At 34.5% G+C, this 26373-nt stretch overlaps 2 protein-coding genes across 2 annotated transcripts in view; one reads left to right on the top strand and one right to left on the bottom strand.

Moving 5' to 3' along the window:
- Positions 1-7756: 7756 nt before the first annotated feature.
- Positions 7757-26373, bottom strand: part of LOC118185820 (trafficking protein particle complex subunit 13) — a 67131-nt gene continuing 48514 nt past the window's right edge. Inside the window, exons 12-13 of the mRNA XM_085820893.1 lie at positions 15985-16103; positions 7757-8360 (exon numbers count right to left, since the gene is read on the bottom strand). Coding sequence (XP_085677019.1) covers positions 16002-16103 — 102 coding nt within the window. The 3' untranslated portion in view covers positions 7757-8360; positions 15985-16001. The remainder of the gene's footprint in view (positions 8361-15984; positions 16104-26373) is intronic.
- On the top strand, positions 17462-24403 carry LOC146996546 (uncharacterized). The gene is made up of 2 exons (XM_085820894.1): positions 17462-17980; positions 23909-24403. The coding sequence occupies exons 1-2, from the start codon at positions 17950-17952 to the stop codon at positions 24334-24336; spliced, it is 459 nt and encodes a 152-aa protein (XP_085677020.1). The 5' UTR covers positions 17462-17949; the 3' UTR covers positions 24337-24403.

Below are 26373 nucleotides of genomic sequence, written 5' to 3'. Positions count from 1 at the left end.
TGAAAACAGTTCAAGGAAAGATAGAAGCGAGGAAGAAATGATGGAAGAGGCCGTCGAGCCAATTCAAGTAGAGATGAAATGGGACAAAAAAAGATGAAAAGGGTCATCAAGTCGTTTAAAAAAAAATCAAGCACGTGAAGAGGAATAAAGAGAGAAATTACTAGTATAACAGAAAATAAATTCGAGCCTATGGAAAGCAGATTAGATACAGTTCAAATTAAAGCTGGAGAAAATGCAGAAACAGTTTCTGCTGATAAACAACGAAACGAGAGCTTTTGTTGTTGGAAAACAAATAGGAGAAAGAGTTTCTTCAGTCGAACAACAAATGAAGGAAAACGTTTCCGTGGTCGAATAGCTAATCGTTAATTATTTCTGCTCAGCTTAAAGAAGTCTATAGAATTATGATGCCTTTAATTTGGTACCTATGTCTTCCCGATCCTCCCAAAGCTATTCACGTATGGCGGAAAGACCTCCTGGCAAGTCTTAGTTCTCTATAGTGGCAAAAACGAATGGATGGAATTCCGAAATTAAAGCCCACAATTTCGCCACCTCTCCGAGAGCAGACGCAGCGGATATCTTTAAACATTGTCCAAAAAACAGAGGTTAGACATCGAAGCTCTTTCCGATGCATAGGAGATAAGCTCTGACGAGAAGTGAGTAGTTTAAAAGACTATAGCAGGCTTTAGTTAAAAATCTCGCAAACAGAAGGCCACAGAAACATGTGGATCAACTGACTACTCGTCTAGACGATTTAACCAGGCAAAGGCCAATGCCTTGAAGCGGAAAAGGAGTGACAACATAAAGACCCTCTTAGCACACAACGACCAACAGAGGAATTACAGACCACCCCAAGGCACAGAAGTTAAGACAGCTCACCAGCGATTAGGCCGTCTCACAGAGCGGAGGTTGTCGGTATTGCAAAGTTCCATTTTAAAACGCTTAAGATTTCTGCAATGAATGGCAGCAACAATGGATTTTCCATCATGGCACATATAAATAGAGTTCCTTGCAATATGACAATCGATACAGGAGCCGATGTTACTAACAGCCGAAAATATTTCGCTCTAGAATTGGAAAATACGCTAATCTGGACAACGCCTTCCGACTATGCTCAGTGGCAAAAATCGAAATCGATAAAAAGTAAAACATTAACATGTAATGTTCCTCGCTAGTCAAGGAACCTAGTGAACTGAGTTGCGAATAATCGCCGAGTTCAAGCACTTAACAACGTAGACTCGGGAAGGGTTAAAATACCATTTTATTCACTCAAAGAAGTAATAACAGATGGCCCTTTCTCGAACTTACATGGAAGCCTTCACTCGAGCTTTTAAATCAGGATAAGTAAATAAGAAACTAACCTAATACTAACTAAAATAGACTTAGTCAAAGCTAGACAGAAATATCTAACATGTTTGGCCCATAATTTAAACTAGCCGGCAACTATCAACAGGCACGTCCAATACGGCCGAGCGTAATAGATTCAATAACGAAGTAGCCAGGAGGCAAACCCGCGACACTAAGGACTTTCTTTCGAAATAAGTCGAACTTCCTTTAAATACTACTTCTTACACTCATTCGCGTTCAACGCGATTCTAAAAATTCATTCTGGTAGGAAGTTGTAAGTGAGAAACAATAATTGAAAGGAAAGAGTTTTAAAATTAAAAATAACTGTTATAAAATTAACCTACACCTTACAAACATCACATTTAGAAGTGCCCCATACCATCACACGTGATATGTGTCAAAAATTGCAAATCTTTGCATATTCGGATTAGACTTCCTAAGGAAATAAAATTTTTTTCTCTAACGTAAAAAATAACAAAAGGCATTTTGCTTCTGAGGATATAAATCTGTTCGAAATTAAAGATGAAAGAGTTGAAACTTCCAACAAATCATAGTTCAAGACGACATCATAGTACCAGAAAAAAACAATTTTTATTTGCTGAATCCACAGCTGAAAACAGAAATTGCCGGTGTGGTATCGTGGAATATCCCAAAAAATGTAATAGCCCAAAAGGAGTGAAAATAGCCTTAGCACACATCGACCTATCGAGGACCGTTACCCCGGTTAGAGTTGCCGATAAAGTGAAAGTCATTAGGGAAGGTGAAGTGATTGCAGCATACACTCCACCTACCAGTATTCAACGAAATAGCAACCTTGCAGAATCTGACCTTGGAGTGCCTGACATCGGATTTACAGCAGAAAGTACAATTAAGCGATGAAGAGAGGAGTACTGCACAGCGTGTCCTTCAAGAATATCAAAGTATTTTCTCCCGCTTATTTCTTCTGGCGTAGGTCGGAAAAGTTTGGTACATGATAGAAATGATACAAGAGTCATCCACCAATCAAGCAACATCCAAGACGTCTATCGATTGCTAAACAGGAAGACGAAGTAGGAAAACTTCTAAAGGACATGCAAGAAAGCGACGCTATTGAGCCATCATAAAGTCCTTGGGCCTCTCCCATCGCCTGGTCTGAAAGATGGGTGTTCAACTAGGTTTGTATTAACTATCACCAGAAGTACGAGGCTCTGAAGAAAGAAAGCTACCTTAATCTCAGAAGTGACAATATTCTGGACACTTTTCTAGGAAGCAAGTGCTTTTAGACACTTGATTTAAAAAAGTGGATATTGGCAGGTACAGAACCACCCAGATGACCGAGAAAACACAGCATTTATTACCGGACAAGAACTCTGGCAGTTCAAGGTGATTCTGCTTGGATTATGTAATGCGCCAACCGGTTTTGAACGCCTTATGGAGACTGTGCTGTGTTTCCTAGGAAGCCTGTTTTATGTACCTGGATGATATCACCATCGTCAGGGAAAGTTTTGATGAACATTTGGAAAATATTCGAAAGGCTCTTCAGAAACTGAAGGAAGTTAAATCTAAAGGTCTACGAAATATAAACTGTTCAGCCAGGAAGTGACTTACCTTGGACCCGTCATCTCTGCCGAAGATATGCATATGGGTATTCAACAATGTGTGTCTGCCGCAAAAAGTTTCACCAATTAAAAGATTTGAGGAAACGTCTATCAGTTGAGAAGTTTCCTGGGGTTTTGTACCTCCTATAGGAGATTTGTGAGGGACTTTTCTTCTATTGAAATATCTTTTCACAAACTGAGAGGAAGCGGACAAAAGAATGTGAGGATGCCTTTAACTAACACCTGCGACAATCCCGACATATCCTAAGCTCGACACACCATTTAATCTTGACATAGACAAGCAGTGAGAGTGTTGGCACTGTTTTGTCCCAAGAAATAAATGGTCAAGTAAATGTTGTGCCCTACTGGAGCAAGTGTCCGTTTCAACTGTAAACAAATTACTTTGTCACCAGAAAACAGTTTCTCTCCATAGAACATTTCCACTATTACCTCTATGGCAGAAAATTTCTGCTATGTACAGATCATGCATTGTTGACTTGGCTCTAAAATTTCAAGAATCCTGAAGACCAAACAGCTAGATAAACAGAGACTCCAGGAATACGACATACTGGAAAGGATCATGACATGAAAATCCTGATGCCCTGTCTAAAAGACCATGCCCAGAAAACTTCCGATGTTTTCCAGGTTCGAAGCGAAATACAAGCTGGTTAATCTGGTCGCACATTAAGTAACAATTTCAACATTGGCTGATCTAGACACATCAAATGGTTAAGAAGTTAGGATAGACAAGTTGAAAGACGGGACATTAAAACCATAATTGTCTTAAGAGTATCCAGTTAGCAAACTCCCCCCCTTGCAGAACATTGTGATCAATAGTGCTATGACAAAACAATACTGGGCCCTCTGGAACTAACTCAGTGTTTGAATTGGCATCTTGTAGAGGCAGTTCAAATCCGATGATGGAAAGCCATTCCGATTACAGTTCATATATGCCGGACGTCTTTAAATAAGTACATAGAAATCCCACTGGAGGCCACTTTGAATTAACTAAGATTTTGTATAGTTCAACAGCATTTCTACTCTAGTAATGCAAGGGCTGATGTGCAAAAGTGGTGTCAATCAAGCAATCTTTTGCGGGCTGGAAAGGACCTAAGAAACGCAGATCACGAAAGCTGAAACCTTACAATGTAGGAGCACCTTTTCAAAGCATCGTCTTTGATATAATGGAGCTGCTGGCACGAATTGATGGCAACAGATACATCCTTGTTATCATTGATTACTTCAAATGTGGCCTAAAGTGTATCCTATCCCTGATCAAGAGGCTGCTACAGTAGCAGATATATTGATACTTCACTGGATTTACAGGCTTGAAGTGTCTTTTTAATTACATTCCGATCAACGAAGAAATTTTATTTCACCTGTAATTAAAGTACTCTGTAAATTACTTGGCATAGACAATATTCCAAATGTCACCTTTACATCCACAAGCAGACGGCGTAGTAGAGAGGTTTAATTGAACCATCCTTAGCACCTCTCGCTAATAATTTCCTGAAAGCAACATGACTGGGACCAGAAGTTACCTCTGTTATTACTGGTCTACTGCAGTATTGTCCGCAAGACTACCGGCTATTCCCCATCCAAGATGCTCTTCGGTCAGGATCTTTGTCTATGATCTCTTGTTTGATGGCCCTCCGGAAGCACCTTCATCGCCTGAGTACATTTAAGATCTTCAGGTATAGCTTGAAGTGAGACACAGTTTTTCATGATAGTGAGTCACTTGGCGATGAAGACCCCATACGACACGAGAGCTACAGGACATTGATTCAACAAAGGTGACAAGGTGTGTTTATGGACAGGACCAATCTTATTGGGGGCAAGATGGTGCACAGCATGTGGCCAGTGAAATGATTATCAAATTGAAATGATTATATTTTTGTAAAAAAGGGTGGCCAATTTTAATTTGCAGTAACGGTCTAAGGCTGGCACTGGTTGTGGAACCCAGTTCAATGGAAAGAATTTTCTTTTAAGGACAGACAATATTAATTCGCACATGGGCTGCTGATGGTCTAAGGCTGGCACTGTTTGTGGAACCCAATTCAGTGGAAAGAACTTTCTTCTAAACTACACTCGCTCTAAATGTTCCTTTACAGGCTAAATGACATGGTAATTTGAATCCACAAGTCATCAAATTCTAAGCTTAAAATCGATCATTACGACAGGTAATCCCCATAATGTATACCATGTAAATACACAACTGGCCATTAAAATTGCAAGACTAGGAAGGAATGATTTAATGAACGTCAAAATCACATAAAAAGAAGAAGTTGTGATATCAATTATTAGTATTTCAGCACATTTAGACGCCGCAGGAGAAAGAAACGACATCTAAAGCACTGCATAATAGAAAAGCTGTATAGTGGATTTCTCATTCAGAAAGCATTTTGTAAGGTCGTCTTATACAATGCTCAGAACAGCATGGTATGCCTCAAAAAAGAAAAAGAATGTTTACCAGGAAATGTCGGAATTCGATAAAAGCAATATTGTTGCATATCGAGAGTGTGGATTATCTTTCCGTCATATTGCCCGCCACACTGGTCGATATCCAACCACAGTCACGTGAATATGGAATCAATGGGTTGTTGAGGGTCATACTGAATGGCATACAGGATCTCGATGCCCTACCATGACTAACACCTGAGAGGACAGACATATTGTAAGGTCAACCCAGCAAAACCATACAACCACATCATGGACCATTTATCAGGAAATGAGCATATTTTCAGCATGCCCAGTATCGGCTGGTATGGTGCATCGACGTTTGCAGCAGCATGGACTATCAGTATGGCTTCCCTTGACAATGCAGCAGAGAGACAGTGACTTGGGTGTGGCGAACAACAAAGCTCAATATAGAACACAATGTCCTCTCTTCACTCGAGTCCTGGTTCTGCACGCAATAATTTGATGGTTATATAAATGTCTGGAGGCGCTAAGGAGACCACTCGTTGCCTGCTTGCATTCAATATCAGCATAGGGGTCCTGCACCTGGTGTGATTGTTTGGGAAGCCATTCAGTACAGTACATACACATTTACAGTTCATATCGATGGTAATTTGAATGGGTACATTTCTGACATCTTACATCCAGTGGTTGTGCCTTTTATTCAAGTTTATCAATGCCATCTTCCAACAGGATAATGCAAGACCACATGTTGCACGTCATGTTCTGACTTTCCTTGATACACAGGGTATTCGATTGCTGCCCTAGCCTGAACTGTCACCCACTGAAAACATCTGGTCATGGGTTGCTGAGAGATTGGACTGCCATTCCTCTAAAGCCAATACGATTGATGAAGTGTGGCATGGACCTGAAGCAGCATAAAATGAGTTACCAGTTTCTGTCATCCAAGACCAGTTCGACTTCATACTTAACCAGGTAATGGTTATTTTAGCTTCTAGGCTGGTAGCTGTTTCTACTAATTTCAAACCCCTTTTGTATTTGCTCTCCTTCATGGTGTTGCAATTTTAATGGCCAGCAGTGTAGTATACTAACACTATGGTCCTATATGCATACAAATTTATGCATGATTCAATTTCTGATTTGTTGTATGTCATTTACTGAAATTATTGTTGTAGTATTGGATTGGTTTTTCTCACTTATAAGTATGGCTTCCTGTCCAGCGGTTGTACTGCCCATGATATGCAGTCCTTGGGAAGAAGCATTGTTACGAATTTTGTAAAATTTAGCATAAAAAGTCTGAAGAAAGTAAAATGCTGCCCGAAAAAGGTTTCAGGGGCATGCCTAATCAACAGTGATGTAAATGGCTATCTCACTAAATTGGCTAGATATCGACAAGTTGGTGACTATTTTTTGTTGCCAAATTTGATTAGAATTTGCCAAAAGTCGCTAAACTCAGTGAGCATTTGGTGACATTTTGGTCCAGTTCCTGTATAACTTTAATTTATTCTTATATATAACTTAACCATATATTCCTTCCAGTAATTTCAAGAAATGGAAGGTGCTAGAAATTCTGTTGTTGCTGGGGAAAAATTGTATAAGACTGGAGATAGTATCAATTCTGTTTTTAGTTCAGAGCTGCCTTTGGAATATTTATATGCACTGTGCTATGTTTAATACTCTTAGCTCTACACAAGCTATAGCTTAGGGCCCCCACTTTCTTGAAGGAGGCTAAAAAATTAAAATATAGTATAAATAGTATTAAAATAAGCTTTAGTGTAGAATTGGGTGCCCCTTCAATTGGCGACATTTAAAAAAAATTTTTGGCGATGAAACCTCCCTTCTGAAGTTAAACAATAGTTTTAACTTTCCGATTTTATTTAAATGAAAATAGATTGATGTGTACATGGACATATTTAAGGCAGTGCGCAATGCCTAGTTTGTGCAATTCTAGGATTTTTTTTAAGTAAAAACAGATCGATGTGTACATGGGCACAGATCTTATGCAATTCTTCGACTTCTTATTTTGGTTTTGTGTAGCGGCCAACTTGAAATTGTGACTTCCTGGCGCCTGGCTTCAAAAAAGAATTGCCAATAAACAAGGGGCACCCAATTGTAAACTTTTACCTTAAAATATATTATAAGAGGTTTATAAAAGGCCCCATATCTCAAATAGCTTAGGGTCTTATCAAGTTTAAATCTGGTTCTGTGTAGAAGTACTTCTTGTGGTAAGCTTCAGAACTGTAATGTGTTTCTTTTGGGAAAATAAATTTTATCAAGCTCTCATCGGTTCTGTGTGCATCCAATCAATTATGAACCCATACATATGTAGCAATATTATTTAGCATAAAAGCTTACAGACTGCAGCTATGTACATCACATAGATATAAGATTTCATTTATTTTTTTCATAATTTATTACAAAATACAAGTTATATTTTATTCAATACATTTGTAATTAATTCAGAACTTTCATAATGCAGTAAATTTACATTTTTTATGTACATTAACTGGAACTTTTTTTTTAAATACATTTTTAAGGACAAATTCATAAAAGAAACTGAATTACCAAAATTCTAAGAACAAGGAATAGGAAAATATACGTATTTATACCAATAATATTTTTAATAACTAATCATCAAATTTAACTAATGAGTTAAAATATTGAAGTATTAAGCAGTTATAAAATCAATGCACAGTTTAAATACTGAAGTGACACTTGCATATGTTTATAATTCCATATATTTAAGATTTCATTGAGAATTTTTACATTTGTAATAAAATAACATTCTCCTCACATAATAAATGTAATTTTGTAATCTAAGTAATTTCATTTCACTGTTCTCCTTGATCTCAAATTTCATTTGGATTATTACAATTTCAAGTAATTTTAATGACCACAAAAGACTTGCTAGTCTGTTACAGTGATATTTTGCAGTCATTTCTTAATGAACCCATCTTGTTCATGATTCAGCCATTGCTTTTGTGATTCAGAACTACTATGGTTAAAAGAAGACTGTAACATCTGAAAAATACATAATTCTTATTATACAAAGAAATACACCATGTTTCATAAAGAATATATGTATTACAAAGTGTTATTTTGTACAAACTATCGATTACTGCGCCTCAGCTCGCTATTGGCAAAATGAATACATAGTCTAGTTTATATTAATAGCTGCTAAATGTAAGTTTTCTTCTGTTTTGCATGGTAACCATCACATGTTTAAAATGGCTACTCTGCAGCAGAAATTATTTTGTGTTCTCGAGTTTGCAAGGTGCAATTCCGTGATTACAGTGCAAAGACGTTTCAAGTTGAGGTACTAAAGTGATCCTCCAAATGGGTGGAACATTCGCAGATGGTATCGACAGTTTGTAAATACAGGATGTGTATGTAAAGGAAAGAGTCCTAGCCGCCCTTGTGTTCCCGAAGAAAATGTTGCACGAATTCAAATTGCTTCCCAACGTAGTCCTTCAAAATCAACTCGTCATGGCAATCGGGAGTTACAACTGCTTACAACAACAATTTGGCATGTTTTGAGACATCGGTTGGTTATGAAGCCATACAAGTTACATTTGTTACAGGTTCTGCATCCTGATGAGAAAGGCAAATGTGTGGCATTTTGTAACGAGATTATTGATGCTATTGACAATGATAACACTTTTGCACAACGCATTGTGCTCAGTGATGAAGCGACTTTTCATGCTAGTGATCATGCAAACAAACACAATGTTCAAATTTGGGGCCTACAGAACCCACATGCAGCCACTGAACATGTACAAGATTCGCCCAAAATCAATGTGTTTTGTGAGATAATCTGATCACCTGTTTACAGCCTATTCTTCTTTGATGGAAATACAGTTAACGGCCAACAGCATCTCGCTATGTTACAAAACTGGTTGTTTCCGAGGCTGCACGAAAATAACTGCATTATTTAACAAGACGCGGCACCCCTTCACTGGTGTCGCCAAGTGCATGATTATCTGAATGAAACTCTACTGAACCATTAGATTGGTCGTCAAGAAGCACTGGCGACTTACCATGTCTCAGCTGGCCTCCATGGTCACCAGATTTGACATCCTGTGACTTCTTCGTGTGAGTTTTCATTAAAGACAACGTTTATGTACCACTACTCTCACAGAACTGGAAGAGGTGAAGAACTGGATCCATACTGTCATAACATCAGTGACAACGAACATGCTTGGCTGAGTATGGGGGGGGGGAATTTGAGTATTGATGTGATATTGTTCGTGTCGCTGATGGAGGACATATTGAACATGTGTAATCTGAACTTGAGAGGTTCGTACATATGTGTGTAAAGTTTAATATTCGTATGTCATACAGTTTAATAAACATATTCATTCGAAATATGTATATTCTTTTTGAAACAAGCTGTACTTTTACTATATATGATCAAATAAATAAAATTATAATTTTACATCCATAAAATTGCTTTATAAAGGTTTTTTTAATAATATTAATGATGTTAGCAATTTCATAATTTGTTTCTCATTTATAAATTATGCTTATCATTTTGTTTCCTGACCACAATTTTAGACAGATTCATTTTCACACATGAAATTAATAAATTTATTACATGGGGAAAATTTATTTTTTAATTTATTGAGAATATAAGAATTACACTTTCTGTTAATTATCTGAACAACTGGTGCTGGAAAAAAAAATAAAAATAAATCTCTTAACCTTATGAAACTGATGATTGTAAACTTAAAAACTGAGTGCACATATTTGATAGGTTGGTTAACTAAATGAAAAAATTGCTGTGGTATAAGGCAATTAAAAATTTCAGGTGAAAAAGCTTCAGCTGATACTATGAACTGCTGAACTATTTGTAGATGAATTCTCTGAATTCACTAATAGTGGAAAGTTATCTCTAGAACAAATTTACAATGCTGATGAAACTAGTCTTTTCTGGCAATATGTACAGCAAAATACAATGGCAACCTCTACAGAAAAGGCTTCAACTGGTGTCAAAGCATGACTAACAATTTTACCATGTGCAAATGTTGCAGGAATGCAAAATGTACTTTTTGCAATTGGGAAATATACACGATCTTGAGCATTTAAAGAAGTAAAGATGTTCTCCGTTATATATTGCACAAATAAAAGAGCATGGATGATATAAGCGTTAACCTTTTCGCGACGGCGCACCTTTGTTTAAGACGCTCGTGCGGGACGGAAGGGAATCGAAGGCAGTCACCGTACAGGATGGAAGTTTTGCTTCGCTAAGCCTAATTTTATAAAAAAAAAGTTTCGCTTCTAGCATCGTAACTTTTTGTATCATTTTAGACTATTACTTGAGCTCTTATATATGTTAAAATTAGCACTTAATAACATTTTTTTCTTTATTTTACATGAAAATATACTTAAAAAATTGCTTATCTTCTAAAATAATTTTTGGAAGCACTATTTAAATTATTCCAAAGTTTTAATTGATAAAATCCATCAATAAAGTTTAAAATTAATGAAAAGAACACAATAAAGACTATTTACAGTAAGAAGTAACAAAATTTAAAGTAAAAATGAGTATGGTAAATCTCGAAGCACAGAGAAGTATCAATTTGTAACTCTTAGAAAAATATCACATTTTAACTCTTTAGAAAATGAATCAGTACTCTCATTTGCATTAGTAAATGGTTCACTAAGCATACTAGGGTATTCTTCCTCTGATAAATAGTGCCTTACTGCCATAACAGACTGGAGGTGAGGCTTTCCTAAATAAAAAAAAAGAAGGAACGGAAATATATCTGAAGGCAATGCAAAACGTAGAAAAACTCCGCACATTAACCCTAAAAGACAGTACATAGTAGAGGGAAAAAATAGAATAAAAAAAGGAATTGGATATAAATCAGATATGAGAATGTTTTCATTAGCACGCAGCGATTTAAAGAGCCCACCTCTGTTTACGCTTTCCCTCCGCCCCCCACCCTCGAACAGCTGACGATTAAAATACCAAAGTAAAGCAGAATATATCAAACTCAAGGTCAGAAACATAAAACTGTGTTCATTTCAAAAGTAATGGACACAGGATGCCATCTAGTGGCATTCAAGAAAACGTTCCACCTTAAAATGCGTATACGCATCACCTGTCCTCTGAATGCGATCTTTACTGATGCGATCTTTACTGATGGGACGCCCGGATTAAAGAGACACTTTTTAGGGAATGCGTATATGGGGCGCCCGTCCTTAAAAGGTTAATGAGCAATTGGTTTGAAAATCATTTCATACCTGAGGCTCGTCAACATTTGAATTCGGTTGGTTTACCTGATGACGCAAAAATTGTCCTGATTGTAGACAACTGTACGACTCATATTTCACTTTAAGTCTTAGTGAAAGCTAATGTATATCCGTATTATTCTTTCTCCCAAATTGTACATCCATCATTCAGCCTATGGATATTGGAATAGTGTGCACGTTGAAATGCAAACATAAAATAGCATTTTTAAAGTCCACGTTAAATTTCTTGAATAATGGCAAGAATATTCAAGAATTAAAAAAATATTTTAGCATAAATTTGCTGTGTGCAGCATCGGAAGATCGCAGGAGGATATGTCACCAGATAGTTTAAAAAAGTGACTGGCATAATTTATATCCAGCTAACATATTTCATGGGGAGAATAATGAAGAAGGTAGCCGCAAATTTGAAGGTTTTCGAATGTGGAGAAGCAGTAATAGATGAAGATGATATAACAGAAAATTTTCATTGAGATGACAGTGCCCCAATCATCAATCAGTTAACAGACGGCAAAATTTTTAGTATGATTCTAGATGCAGGAAATACTGCTAACCATAGTGAAGAAAGTGACAGAGAAGTTATTGAAAACAAAAAATTTCGATTGACAATTTAGTCAGAATTTTCGACACAGCAATTACAGGACTTGAAAAATGGAACTTTGTAACTGAACTAGAAATTATAACTGTTTATAGAATTAAAGAGAAAGTAGTAGTGCTTGAGACTGGTGGTAGTAAGACATTTGAACTCAACAAAAAATAATTTAGACTTGGTTCTGCCAGCTAGTAAAAAATCCTATACTGAGACAGAATTGAGGATGGCTGCTTTGGCCACTATTAGAGAAAGATTTCCAACACTGCAACTAGTTGCATGTGTACACCAATAGTTCTGCTATAAGGGCTAATAGTAATGCTGCTGCAGCAATTTATTCTTGGCACTTTAGCTTTAACAGAGCTGTTGGTGCAAATTGTATCAACTATGATGCTGAAGTGGCTGCTATCCAACTGGCCTGGACTGAAATCAGTAAAAGAGATGATCAGAACATTGTGATATTTATTGATTCACAGGCCAATATTAAAGCAATTTCTTCAGTCATACTTTCAAACAATGGGTCTGTTCTAAATTGTCAGCTTGTGATAAATTCTCTAATAAATAACAGTTGCAATGTTACTCTGCAGTGGATCCAGTCATTTTGGAATTACGGGTAATAAGTTTGCTGACACCCTGGCCAAGGCTGGATCTGTCCTTTCTCAATCCAATCCTCTTGTTTGTTATCACAGTGCTAAGAGAATCATTGAAGCTAGATGTAGAGCTCATCTTTGAGAAAAGAATGGGGACTCTGGAAAGGGGAAGATTTCCTAGACCTGTCGGTGTCATTAACTTTAGATTAAATCTAGACATGACTACCTCATGAAACACCTACACAGATTTGGTTTAGAAGACCCTCCAACTTGCCCGTTATGTGATTGATGATATGTATGTACATTGACAATTTGGACACTTGTTCTAGACTTAATGACAAGACAACAGCTAATTCTGTCAAAAATTATTGTATTTTTTTTAAATGTTTCTGAATTTTATTCTGCTGCATGTCACAGACTAATGGCAGTAAAGCCTAGGTCTGGTGTAGGATATTAAACAATCAGTTAAGTGACATACAGTTAGCTCTTTCAAATAAGAGCAAGCAAATTTTAACTCTTTTTGTTACACAAAATTCCTTATTTAAGTGCTTTCCAAGCCTAACAAATATATAATAACTTACACATTAAAATTTCTGTTTCACATATTAAAATTTAAAAAAACAAGTTTCTAAAACATTAAAATGATGCTTCATTATTATTGATAAAACAAAAGTGCATCTAATTCACTGGCCTAATTGTTCAGTCTAAAACAATACAAGGAATTCAGAAATGGAAAGGACCATCCTCACAGGAAATTCACATCATCAATACACGTGTTGTTGCTTTTCTGATCTACAGAGGGTGTGTAGAGACATTAGGTTATTTCGAAGCAGGAGACATGAAAAATGAGAAATGCTCTCTCTGGCACTCGAACGTCCCGAGCGGCAAGGGTGCTGACCATTATACCATGAAGGCATGCTAAGAAGGTGGGAGAAATACCTTATAGGTATTTACACACTTTTAGAACATTTCAGGGCTGTTTAATTAATGTTTAAAAATCAATCACCAGTTCACATAAAGTTATAATAAATCAATTCAGCTAAACAATTTCAGTGGTACCTTCTACTTTGCAAAACACACTCATTAATAGTACATTGCATTTGGAATTTAAATTAAAATGTTAAGAGTATCTTTTTAAATGTTTCATTTGATAGCAATTTTTTGGACTCTTAAGTCTACATCATGATTTACATGATAGGACTTTTCATATAATTTCTAGTAGTACTGATTTCCATTCTTCTTCCACTACTTTACAGTCCATCAATCATGGTGGGTTTGTGTTTAGAAAGAGCACAATAATTCCAAAGGTAAAACATCAGAGGATTTTGCAGGAATACACTGAAAAGGTATACACGCAATACCTGCATCAGTCTTCGTTTTTTTTTTTCAAGGAATGCACTGGTACTTTTTAAAGTATGACTTGTTGCTTTGTCTTGATGAAGTTTCACACTTTAAAAGACACCAGGAATAAAACAATGGAACTTCATCTGTAAGTATCAGAGATAAAACTTCTTCTGATAATATGCTCAGTTGATTTTAGCATTTTCTTTCACTCTTACTGTTAATTTCCAATTGTAAAAGAATTCTGAATCAATCATAAATCCTTTATTGAAACTTTCTTTGCATTGATATTTTTTCCTTTCATTTTCAATAATAAGTAGACATTTTTTGTTGCAGTCTACGTAAACCCATTTATCATCAGTGGTCACAATGTATTTCCATTTAACTCCTGCTAAATAGTTTTCATACAAGGATTTACAAATTATTCTGTGTTGAACCACATGCCTTGTCAAAAGCTGCTGAATATTGTTTTTTAGCTTTCCTAAGTTGTAAACCTTGGTTTATTATTTTATTTATTGCTGTTACAGATGTATTTAAAGATTCTACAATTAATTTCTGCATAACTGGATTTTGCTTTGTTACCAACGATTTAACTTTAGAAACATACAAATGAATACTTTTTTGGGTGTATGTTTGATGTCTTCTTTCTATGTAGAACAACTGATGGTTTTTCCCTTTCCAATTAATAATGTAACTTATTTTGGACTTCTAAATTTTAATACCATGCAATTCATTTTGTGTTTGAATTAAGGAACAGGAATATTTCAATTTGGAAACTGCAAAAAATATCCTTCAATCCACAGTTTTTTTACATGCTACATTTGAAATAAGACTAAATTTAAAAGCAGTTGACAATTTTTGTTGTTTGACTTCTGAATCAGTAGACAATATTTTTAATTTCAAATAATAATCTGCTGTCAGAAATTTTTATTTCAAAATACTTGCTTTTTTTTTAAAAAAGATTTCTTCTCAAAATCATTCTAAAAATGTGTAAACACCCTCTGCAGTTTGTGAGCCTCTGAGATAACTACGACCTAAACTTCTGCAGCTTGAACAACCAGTATTTTCAGTGACTTATATGAATGTATACAAATGATTTGACATCCAAAAATGTAGCAAACAGTTCCTCAAGTGTGGAGATATCGGAAACATTTTAGAAATGACTTGAGAGTACTCAAACAACTTTCCACCTGGTCAAGACAATGGGACTCTCAACCAGTGAAGCAAGCGAAAGCCCTCAGTAGTATGGAGCTGCATTTCTTAATGGCTTCTCAGTGCTTGACGTGGGAAGCCCAGGGCCCACAGGGACAACAAAAAAATCTTTCCCCATTTCTCCTTCCATCAAAAAAAAAAAAAAAAAGGGGGGGGGGGAGGGGGAGGTCAACTTCCTTCTTCCTCCTTTAAGTTCAAATAAAATCTGATCTTATTATCCAAAACAACCTAAAAAGAAATCTCCCATGTCACCAAATAATAAGTTGAGTGAAAAATGATTAATAATGCTAGGTCAATGCTAAGTTAAAAATTCTCTCTCAAGCCAACCCCCCGACAGTTCTTCCAATGAACCCCAATAATAAATCTACAAAATATCTGAAACTTTCTGTCTCTAACAAATGGCAAGAGCAAAGCCTTTACATTGTGATCATGAAAAAGATACAAAACTGTACTTTCTCACAGTGTCCTCCTGAAAATTATTGCCATATGCAGGGGGAGAAGAGCTAGTTATTGTTATTTTCAAATGAATGCCATTAAAATTTTAAAATTTATTTTTGGCATACAGTTTATTGTGGATACATTATAATCATTACCAAACTAATTAACATATAACTTAATTATTTAAGAAGGAACATAAGTCTTCTTTAATTTCAGTACATACCTAAAAAATTCTATCTTTCATGTAGATGGCATCTCGGAAGAAACAAATACTTGAGCAACTTCATCAAAATCGTATATCCTTTTCAGAAACATTTCCTTAATTTTGATCCCAGAAACCATCTAGTAAAGTTAAAGGGGAAAATATAAACAAATCACATAATACAGCTTCTAAAAATTCCTTAAAACAATTATGTTGAAACAGTACTTTTAACACATTGACTGCCGTGGGGGTCACCGGAGACCGGCACTCGACTTGGCTACAGCATCGTGGGTGCCACCGGTGACCAGCGACACAAACAATAGTAAAATACATAATTAGAGTAAATATAGATAATGGTAAATTTTTAAATAGTACCATTGTTACTATATTGTTTTGAATAATAAATCGTAAAAATTTTAATTATAAATCACAATAATGGTCTACAGCGCCTTGGGGTTGACTGATGACCCCCCACACCATGAAAAATGCATTAAGCATGATTATATAACTCACATTATCTTCTGTAGATAATATTTAAACATAATATACATCGCACAATAAAAATTTCAAGTTGGCATCATGGGCAAACCAAGTCAAATGCACGCGGCAGTCAACGTGTTTAGCACCTATATAAATAACCCCTGGACTCTTAAAAAAATTTTACTTCCTGATTGCTTTTTATACATCAGTGCAAAGAGAAAATAATCCAAAAATGGATGTTATATGTTGTCAAAAATGAACTAATTAGATCTTGACATACTCCCTCTGTATTGAAATGATAGCCATATTTACATAAATTCTTTTTATTGTAATGATTTTTCTATTTTAAAAAAGCTGTGTCTTTCCCCCCACTCTATCACTATTTTCAAGACATAAATATAATTCATTAAGTACGACACAATTGAATAAATACAATAAGTATTTATGTAACTGTCGTATTACAAGTTATTTAACCTGTAATGTAAAGTTACATAAATTAAGAATTATTTATTGCTTAATAGGCTGCAATAATGAATTCTCTGGCACAAGCTAAGAATTCTGAGGGTGTGTTTTGAGATCAAAACACTGCCCTTTTTAAAAGGCAGCAGCTTATAATTATTTTCGCCCCCAACTTACATAGTGCATTTCTATGACCTTCTGCAAAGTAAAAAAAGAAAAAGAAAAGAAAGAAAATCTGAAAGGTTCCAGATTTTAAATTACGTCCAAAGGGGGAATTTTTTAATATTTTGTATGTTACCTTTATTTAATAAATACAATGTTCTTCACACTCAAATAAAAAAATTCAGCTCATCAGGAATATTGAAAAATAATTTTAAAATGAGCATTGTGAGAACGAAAGTTTCTCACACCACAGAGTTTATCATCATTGATGCTATCGTAAGATTAATTGGAATTGCAGAGCTATACGTGGTAATAAATATTCGCCAAACAGGTTTTTCTCCCTTTCCTGACTACGACGTGAACACAGGTTCAGGGCTGTGGCCCGTGCACTCTTGCACATGGAATGCAGATCATCTCATTGCTGGTAAAAAAAAAAGAGGTGCTGGCTGCAAATGATGAAAGTATCAAAATTAATTCTGCTGAAACTTAATGTATCCTAAAGTATTTCGGTTACCATGTGTTTTCCTCAAGAAATTGCTTCTACTACAATCTGGTTTATTACCTTGTGGTGAGAAGAGCTCATGCCGTATCTATGAATGAAACTGTGAGTAACAGAGATACCATCCGTGCTAAAAATAGAAATGATTTTTAAAGAAATAGACGGCTATATGTGTGTAAAGCAACATTCGGAATGTGTGTATGAACTATTTGAGATGATTCCAACAAGAAAGTCAATGATGACTCTAGATTAGTGTTTTGCTTTACATTTTGATAAAGGCTGCACAGTGAGGCTGTGCTATAATATTCCTATTGTTTGTTTAATCCAGATAATATCTAAAGGTGTGCTTAAGTAATTAAATAAAGTGAATTGATGGAAATGAAATTATGATTCTGAAAGGCTTATGTCATTTTTGGGGTAAGTGAAGTATTTTATTTAATTATATATTAGGATTAAAACACGATGTACTAAATATAGTTTTATGCCAGCAAGTATTTGGGTACATGCAGTGACATCTTGTAACAAGCACTGTGGAACTGCAGCACCTCCTATATCCACTTATTATCATTTTTAATATTTAATATAACATGCCCTTTATTCTTGAATTCTTTCTATATACTTCTATAATATTTAATCTTTAAGCTTAATGTCAGTAGCCATGCCCCAGCTTATGAAAAAGGTACAAAAGTCTTTGTATGGAACTGCGTACTTCACATTCCAGCGGCATGGTGTTTGGCTGTTCTGCGTATGTGCACACAGAAAGCAAGATGGAGAGAGAATAGCACTGTCGCTCTTGCAGTGCCAAATCTAATGTGCCGTTGGGAGGTGGTTCTTTTTTTTACTCCGCATGTGCTGTGTTTAAAAACCATACACCATATTCTTGATTAGATTATTTTTCAGCTATTCTATTTAATTTGCTTTTTTGGTTCTTTTATTTTACAGAAAACTTTAACCATGTCCTTGCATCCTCAAGTTATAAATTCTGTGACTGTAAGTGAACTTCAACAGCTTTCATTTTCACAGATGTTTCTGCATGAAAAAGTTACAATTAAGAAAAGAGGTAGTTCAACACCTCATATTCTAATATGTCAGCCAGGCATCAGCAACAACAAGAAATATATTCATAGTTTCAATTCTGAATGGTACCAATGGAAAAGTTGGCTTTGCGGTTGTGAAGTAAAACATGCTCTGTTTTGCTTCCTGTGCTTGCTGTTTGGAGGTGATGTAATGTGGACAAAAGATGGTTTCAGAAATATAAACAAAATGAAAGAAAAAACTGAAAAGCATTAGAAGTCAAAGAAGCATGTTGATAATGTAGTTTAATTGTCACTTTTAGGAACCATTAGTATTATGGAGAAACTTAGTGAAGGATATAGACTTTCAGTCAATGAGCATAACATAAAGGTTAAAAAGAACCGTGAAATTTTGTGCAAAATAATAGACTGCATTTTCTTTTGTGGAAACTTTGAAACTCCCTTACGTGGACATGATGAAAAAAACGATCCAGTAAATCCAGGGTTATTTAGAGCATTAGTAAATTTTGCATCTAAATTAGATTCAGATTTGAAGAATCACTTAGAAACTAGTGCAGTCTTCAAAGGTGTTTTTAAGACCATTCAGAATGAGATACTTGACTTCCTATTTCAAATATACCATGAGGAGATTAGGACAGAAATTAGAAAAGCTTCTTTTGTAGCTTTAATGGCTGATGACACAACAGATGTTTCGGAACACACTCAGATGGTCCTTGTTCTATGGTATGTATTGAATGAAGAAATATTTGAGCGTTTCTGGGATTCTTTATTCCAGAAAATCAAACTGCAGATGGCATATCAAAATGTATTTTAGAACAATTGGAGATAATCCTTCAGGGAAATGAACAAAAATTGATAGCTCAGACATTTGATGGTGTAAATGCCATGAAAGGCAAAAAAGCAGGAGTTCAAGCAAAAATAAAAGCAGTTTATACTAATGCACATTTCATTCACTGTTATGCACATCAAATTAATTAAGTAATGAAAAATGCAGCAGGTATTTCATGAAATACGAAAATATTTTTTTCTAACATTCTTGCTATTCCAACATTCTTCTCAAGATCACTGCAACATGTGCCCATTCTAAAAAAGCATATGGACGTTAGCATTCCAAGTTCTTCCTCCACAAGGTGGAACTTTAACAAACGGACCATAAACAGAGTTCATGAAAATTTGCAACCTTTAAAAAATTGCCTTACTGAAATTCAGTCAACATCAAATGCAGATCAAACTATTGCAGAAGCAACAGGAATTTTAAAATATTTAAATGATGATAATTTCAAATTTTGGTTAGAGCTTTTTTATCACATTATGCCTTGCGTTGAAACAGCAATGACAAGCAAATACAATCCAGAGAAATTAGTGTGTTTAAAGTTAATGAATATATAACAAATTTCAAAACTGCTATTTTACAATTAAGAAACTCAAAGTATTGTGAGAATTATTCAAGGATACTGATGGCAGAAGCTAAGGAAATATGTGATATTATATGTTTTGATACAGTCAAAAGTCTTTAATCCGGACTCGTCGGGACTTCGGCAATTCCGGATTATAGATCATCAGTTTAAATCTGGTACGATGGCATGCAGAAATTATAAAATTAAAAATATGAAACCGTAATTTATAAAATAATGAGCAATTATGATCTAAAGGGTATCAAAATTTACAAAAAAAGAAGCTTAATATTTATTTGTTTACTTTATTAAACATTTCCTTCAACGCGCGCGTGCGTAAAGCATACCTTACGCATAGCCGAAATTAGAAAATTGCAACCAGAAAACTATTTGATTTGTATTCATGATATTTATAATGACGAGGAATTTGATTTAAATCATATCAAAGACGGAGTACATCGAGATTAAATACTACATTTAGTAAGGAATTATAAGCCGAATAAAATAAAAACATCTGCCCTGAAGATAACGATAATGCTGACAGATCAACTTCCAGTTCATTGCGCGCCTCGACGTCCCCCCCCGCGTGCAGAGCAGCGTAAAATTGATAAACAGATTTCGGAATGGTTAGATAAACAAAGGATATGGCTTTATCCATTTTTTGTTTGATGGACATCGAAACATACTTTCGTTTTCTAGATCCTTTGGGAGCTCCAGCATCGGAAATTTTATTTGACATAATCAAGCTTACTTTTATAAAACTGCTCTTACAGTCTGCAAAAAATAATAAGCCGGATCCAATTCGAAGATTAAGGAACAACGCAATCATCAACATTAACTGAAATAGATAATTAGAGCTTATACCGTCCATTATACATTAAACGCGCACGCGAAAACGTATTCTGCGCTTGCGCAAACGCACAGTCGTAAATGTCTTGCACGCACGCGTAAAACCCCTATGCGCATGCGTCAACGCGGCGCATGCGCAGAAAGATTTTAGCTTTGAGGTCCGGATTATAGATCATTCCGGATTATGGGTGTCCGAATTAACGACTTTTGACTGTATAATGGACAGATATTCTTCCACTAAACACTTAGCAGCTACTAAGTGGTTCAACAAAAAATGCTTCACTAGTTTTAGGAATGATCATCCTACAGAAGAAATAGTACTTACCACTGAAGCATATCTAATCTCTACATATAATAAAATAAAGAGTCTGTCTGTGTGTGTGTGTGTCTTTCGTTCGTGCTGCGCGTAAGCTAATAGACCCACGGCTACGAAACTTGGTACATAGGTGCATCTAGACAAGAGCCAGTGCACCACAAAGCTATTTTTTTCGAAATTCGAATTCGAATTTTTTTAATTTTATGTTTTGTGACGAAATCGCGTCATTTTGAGACATAATGGGCTATAGGAAAGCGAGATTTTACTCTACGCACTCCATTTTCACATCGTCATGAAATGTAGGCACTTTTCTATTTTACGAACTTAAAATAAATTTTGTGTTTCAATAAATCGATTAAATACGAATTTATTTAACAAAGTTAGCTTAACACCTTTTCAACGGGATTTTTTCTAAAAACGTTTATATTTAAATAATGTACAGTTTATTTTTCTTTCATTTTTGGACACGTTAAACTTTCATCCTTGTGACTGCTTATACAAAAAGAATTTTGGAAAAATGATAATATTTTGCATTTTAAAAAAAAATTTGAAATGAAGCTTCCGAGTACACTTTTCAGATCTTACATCTTTACAAATGTGATTTTGGCAACAATTTTCCTTTCTTATTGTTGTTGATAGATTTTTGATGAAATCGCATCATTTTTAATAGTTTCATTCTTTTAGAAATATGGGTTTGGCAACAATTTTTCATCGTATTTCTTATGTCACTGTTTTTAAGATTGGCATATTTCATTGCCAATTTTTTATATATGTAATACATTTTTATTTATGTTTTCTATAAAGTTGTTCTGCAGAGTAAAATTCTGCCCGGAATTTTTTGTTTTTTGAGTTTCTTTCGTGTTATTTTTTGCTTATTTCACTGTTTGTAAGATACTGAAAAGTTTTACATGATTTTTTTTCTTCAACGGAAAGTTGGTTATATTTTTTAAAATAGGATAATTAGTATTTGTATTAAGGGATATAGCTTATTTCATTGTAATTTTTGGTGCTACTTTGGTAGAAGGTTCCACGGCTTTTGGCAATTTTTCTATTGGCGAGTAATACGACTTATGGTAAACCCATTGCTGGATAAGTTATTTATGGTAACCGATACTTTGTTGTCATTTTATTTAAAAAATAATGTGTTGTATTATGCATAAATTCCATGTTTTAAATATTATTTATGGCTTCTAAATATTAAAAGTCAATTTAATTTTGCATTTTTATTTGAAATAAAAATTTTGTTGTTTATAATATTTTATATAATTTTATGTTGTGGATGATGTAATCAATGATGTCACCTTACTTAAAACGTAATTGGTTTTATTAATATCTATAAATTTAATCTAATGTTTTAAACATTATTTATGGCTGTTAAATATTAAAATACAATTTAATTTTGCATTTGTTTTAAAAATGATTTTATTATGAATGATTATTTAAATAATTTTAATTCTATGCGTAGTGTAATCAGCTCCCTTATTAGTTACTGAATATTTCTGCATTACCGTGCCATTTTAAAATTTTATTACTCATCTCTTCGAATTCCTCAGATTTCAAATGGAATGGATATGTCCATTTCGAATATGAATGTTATTATTGGTAATTACCAAGAATTATTGGTATTGGAATAAAAAAAATTGCCCTTTGAGACCTTATTTTAGCCAACCTGGCTTTCCAAATCAAGTGTTTATTCATAAATTGTTAATAGTGTCAAAGGAAATTTATTTTAAATTTTGCTAATTGCTTCTACAATGAAGTGCGAGAGACGTGGATCACAGATGAAGATCGTTTCTTTTTCTGGTACTTATCAATATGCGAGAGGTAAAATACTTTAAAAAAATGTAAGTACATAATTTTCTTTTACTTTATAATTGTATACTTCAACTTTTATTAAAAAATTAATACAATGTTTTCAAAAATTCCTGAGATATTTATTGCCACATATGTTTTAATGTTAAATAATTAAATCCTATAAAACTTAAAGTGTTTAAGTAATATTTTAATTCTTTTAAATGTTGGTGTGATGTTTTTAATTCGATATTCAATTTAAGCAATATTTTAATCCAATTAAATGTTGGCGCAATGTTTTTATAGCAGTGTTTTTAGTCTATTATATGAAAGTAATAATTTAACCTTACTTTAGCATTTTATACTCTTAGTAAATGTATTTATTTACATTTGCCAGCCATCTTAAAAAACAATGTTTTCAACAAAAAATTAATTCATTATTTTTAATGATATTAATTTTTTTAAAGTTTCTAATACTTTACTATATGCGTAAAATACATAAAAACAGCATTTTTCAGGATGTCTGATGACTATAAAAATCGCGCCAACAATTGCGCCAATGTAAATCGCCAAAAATCCGTGCAACCGTCTACCAAAGTAGCACCTAATTTTTTTCTCTTGAAAATATAAGATAAAATATCATTAATTATACTTTTCTTTTCAGAATTGTTTGTATTCTTTTATGTTATTTATTGCTCATTTCACTGTTTTTAAGATATTGAAAAGTTTTGAGTGATTTTTTTAGGAAACAAAGTTCTTAACCTCCTTTATACCATTTGAGTTCTTAAGATTTTGCAAAGGGAAGTTGGTTAATTTATTTATTAGGATAATTAATATTTGTATTAAGGGATATTGTTTATTTCATTGTAATTTTGTTATACGTAATTACTTTTTTATGAAGTTTTTCTGCAGAGTAAAATTCTGTGCAGTTTTTAAATTTAACGTTTGGTATTTCCTTCAGCCATTTTTCCGGTACATTTAAAAGCCAGGCGAAGGCTGACAGCGAAGCTGCTAGTGATTGATAAAGAAAAACTTGAAACTGAACTAAAAGTATTCTATTGTAGGTCTGATATTCACGAGTACTGCAAATTAATTGAGCTACTGAAATTTATCTTGGAAAATAATCTAGATGATGTTCTTAGTGAAATTACGAAACTCATAAAAATTCTCTTGACAGTTGCCATGACTACATCAGAGGCAGAATGCTGCTTTTCAACACTGAAAAGAATGAAAAATTTTCTAAGAAGCACTATAAATTCGGAAAGACTAAATGCACTTACAGTGCTTTCAATAGAGAAAAGTTTCCTTGGTTGTCATCCAGAGATCATGGAGAAAATTATTGATCTTTTCGTGCAAATTAAAACAAGAATGGATTTCATTTCTAAATGAATAGATAAAGATTGAATTGTAACAATTTAGGTTAAAGTAATTAAGAAATGTTTAATTTTGTTCTTGTAAGTTTTCATGAAGTTTCAAAATAAATTTTCTTTTTATACATGTTTGTTTGCTTTTACACAATTTTAAGACAAAGGTTAAAATTTTTTGGAACAGCACCCCGAATAATTTTAGCTACGAGCCACCACTGGGCACATGTAACATTAATTTTGATACTTGAACATATCTAGCTAAATAGTGGTACACATTCAACACCACAAGCATATCTTTAGAATTTCCGATAGAGAGTCTTAGACGCTGGAAATAAAAATGTTTTTTTTCGCCGTACAGTGTTGCCACTGCTCGACTTGCAATTGTTTAGTTTGTTAATAAAAAATTTGTTGAAGTGTTACAAAATATGAAATCGATAATAAAACAAATTTCAAATTCAAATTAGGGCTTCCTCATACCCATATTCTGTGGAGGATTATGTTATTCAAATTTTGATGGCTATAGGTACCATTGTTTTATTACAATGCGAGATACATACATTCATTCATGCAGATTCTTCATTAGTGTGTTATCTTTATTTATTAAATACTATGTTCTTCACACTTAAAACCATAAAATTCAATTTAACAGCAACAGTGTAAAATAATTTTTAAATGAGTATATCTTTAGAATTTCCAATACACAGCCTCGCACGCTGGTGATAAAAATGTTTTTTTTTTCTTTCCCCCCCCATTAGGTGTTGCAATTGCTTGCTTGATTTTGTTAATCAAAAGTTTGTAAAAAAGTTACAAAATATGAAATTGATAATAAAATGAATTCCAAATTCGGGATTCCAGATGCCCATATTCGGGTGGAGCTGTATGTCATTTTAAATTTGATGGCTCATATACTGTTGTTTTACCACAATATGAGAAACATACGAGGGCTATCCAGAAAGTAGATTACGTTTTGGAATAAAAAAATAAACAAAGTATAGGAAACAAATTTTATTATATACAGATGAAAGCCACACTCAAATACTACTTTTCTACATAGTCACCATACAAATTAAGGCATTTATCGTAGCGATGTACGAGCTTGGAAATTCCTTCGTCGAAAAATTCGGCCGCCTGCGCCTTCAACCACTTCGTTACCTCTTCTTGCAGCTGTGCGTCGTCATCAAAACGCTGCATAGCCAGCCACTTCTTCATTGCTGGGAAATTTGTGGAAAACTCAAAGAAAGTTCCGTTATTGTGAAATTTCGATTTTCACGGACTTTAGCATCGACTTTTTCGAGAAGTTCGGCGGTCACTATGCTGGGTCTCCCACTTCGATCTTCGTCGTGAACATTGGTTCGGCCATTTTGAAATCTTATGACCCACTGATGCACTCCACCTTCAGTGATAATGTTGTCCCCATACACTTCACGAAGCTGCCGATAGATTTCTATCGGTTTACAGTTTTTTGCAGTCAGAAACCTTATTACTGAGCGCACCTCGCAGCTCGCGGGATTTTCAATTAACGCAGACATTTCAAACCGTCACAGTATCTGAACGGAGCACAGCACGAACCTCTCACTAGCACGGCTAGATGCAGACTGAGCTGCGCAACGCTCTGACCCCAAGATGGCCGCGCTAGCCCCGCCCCTAGCGGACACAGACGGAAATGTAATCTACTTCCTGGATGGCCCTCGTACATACATTTATGCAAATTCTTCATTATTTAATTTCTTTAAATATAACACAGGGCAATAATATTTGGTGGCAACAATTTGAAACGTGATTTGCCGTTTATAGTGAATTAATGCAAAATACCAAAACAAAATTATTAGCCCTTCTGAGCTTTTTTTAAAAAAAAAAAAAAAAAAACCCTTCAATATTTAACAAATGAATAAAGTATAAAACACTTGAATAAGTTAATCTATGTTGGCATGTGCATCTCAATGTCATAATGCTTGTATGCCATTAATTAATCCTAAACCCAAGTTGTTATATGGTTGAACATATCCTAGAAAACAGTTCTGGCTGACACATCATGTTTTTTATCAATAGCTGTGTAATA

Source organism: Stegodyphus dumicola, chromosome 7 (assembly GCF_044657685.1).
Source record: "Stegodyphus dumicola isolate Sdum_Otavi_A_Nest chromosome 7, ASM4465768v1".
In the NCBI taxonomy this organism is placed as follows: domain Eukaryota; kingdom Metazoa; phylum Arthropoda; class Arachnida; order Araneae; family Eresidae; genus Stegodyphus; species Stegodyphus dumicola.
The sequence above is the reverse complement of the archived record's forward strand: the minus strand, read 5'-3'. Positions and strand labels throughout refer to the sequence as shown.

Coding starts and splice junctions, on each gene's coding strand:
- LOC146996546 (XM_085820894.1), top strand. CDS start 17,950: ATGATTCTGAAAGGCTTATGTCATTTTTGGG. Junction 17,981..23,908: donor AGGCTTATGTCATTTTTGGG/GTAAGTGAAGTA, acceptor TATTTCCTTCAG/CCATTTTTCCGGTACATTTA.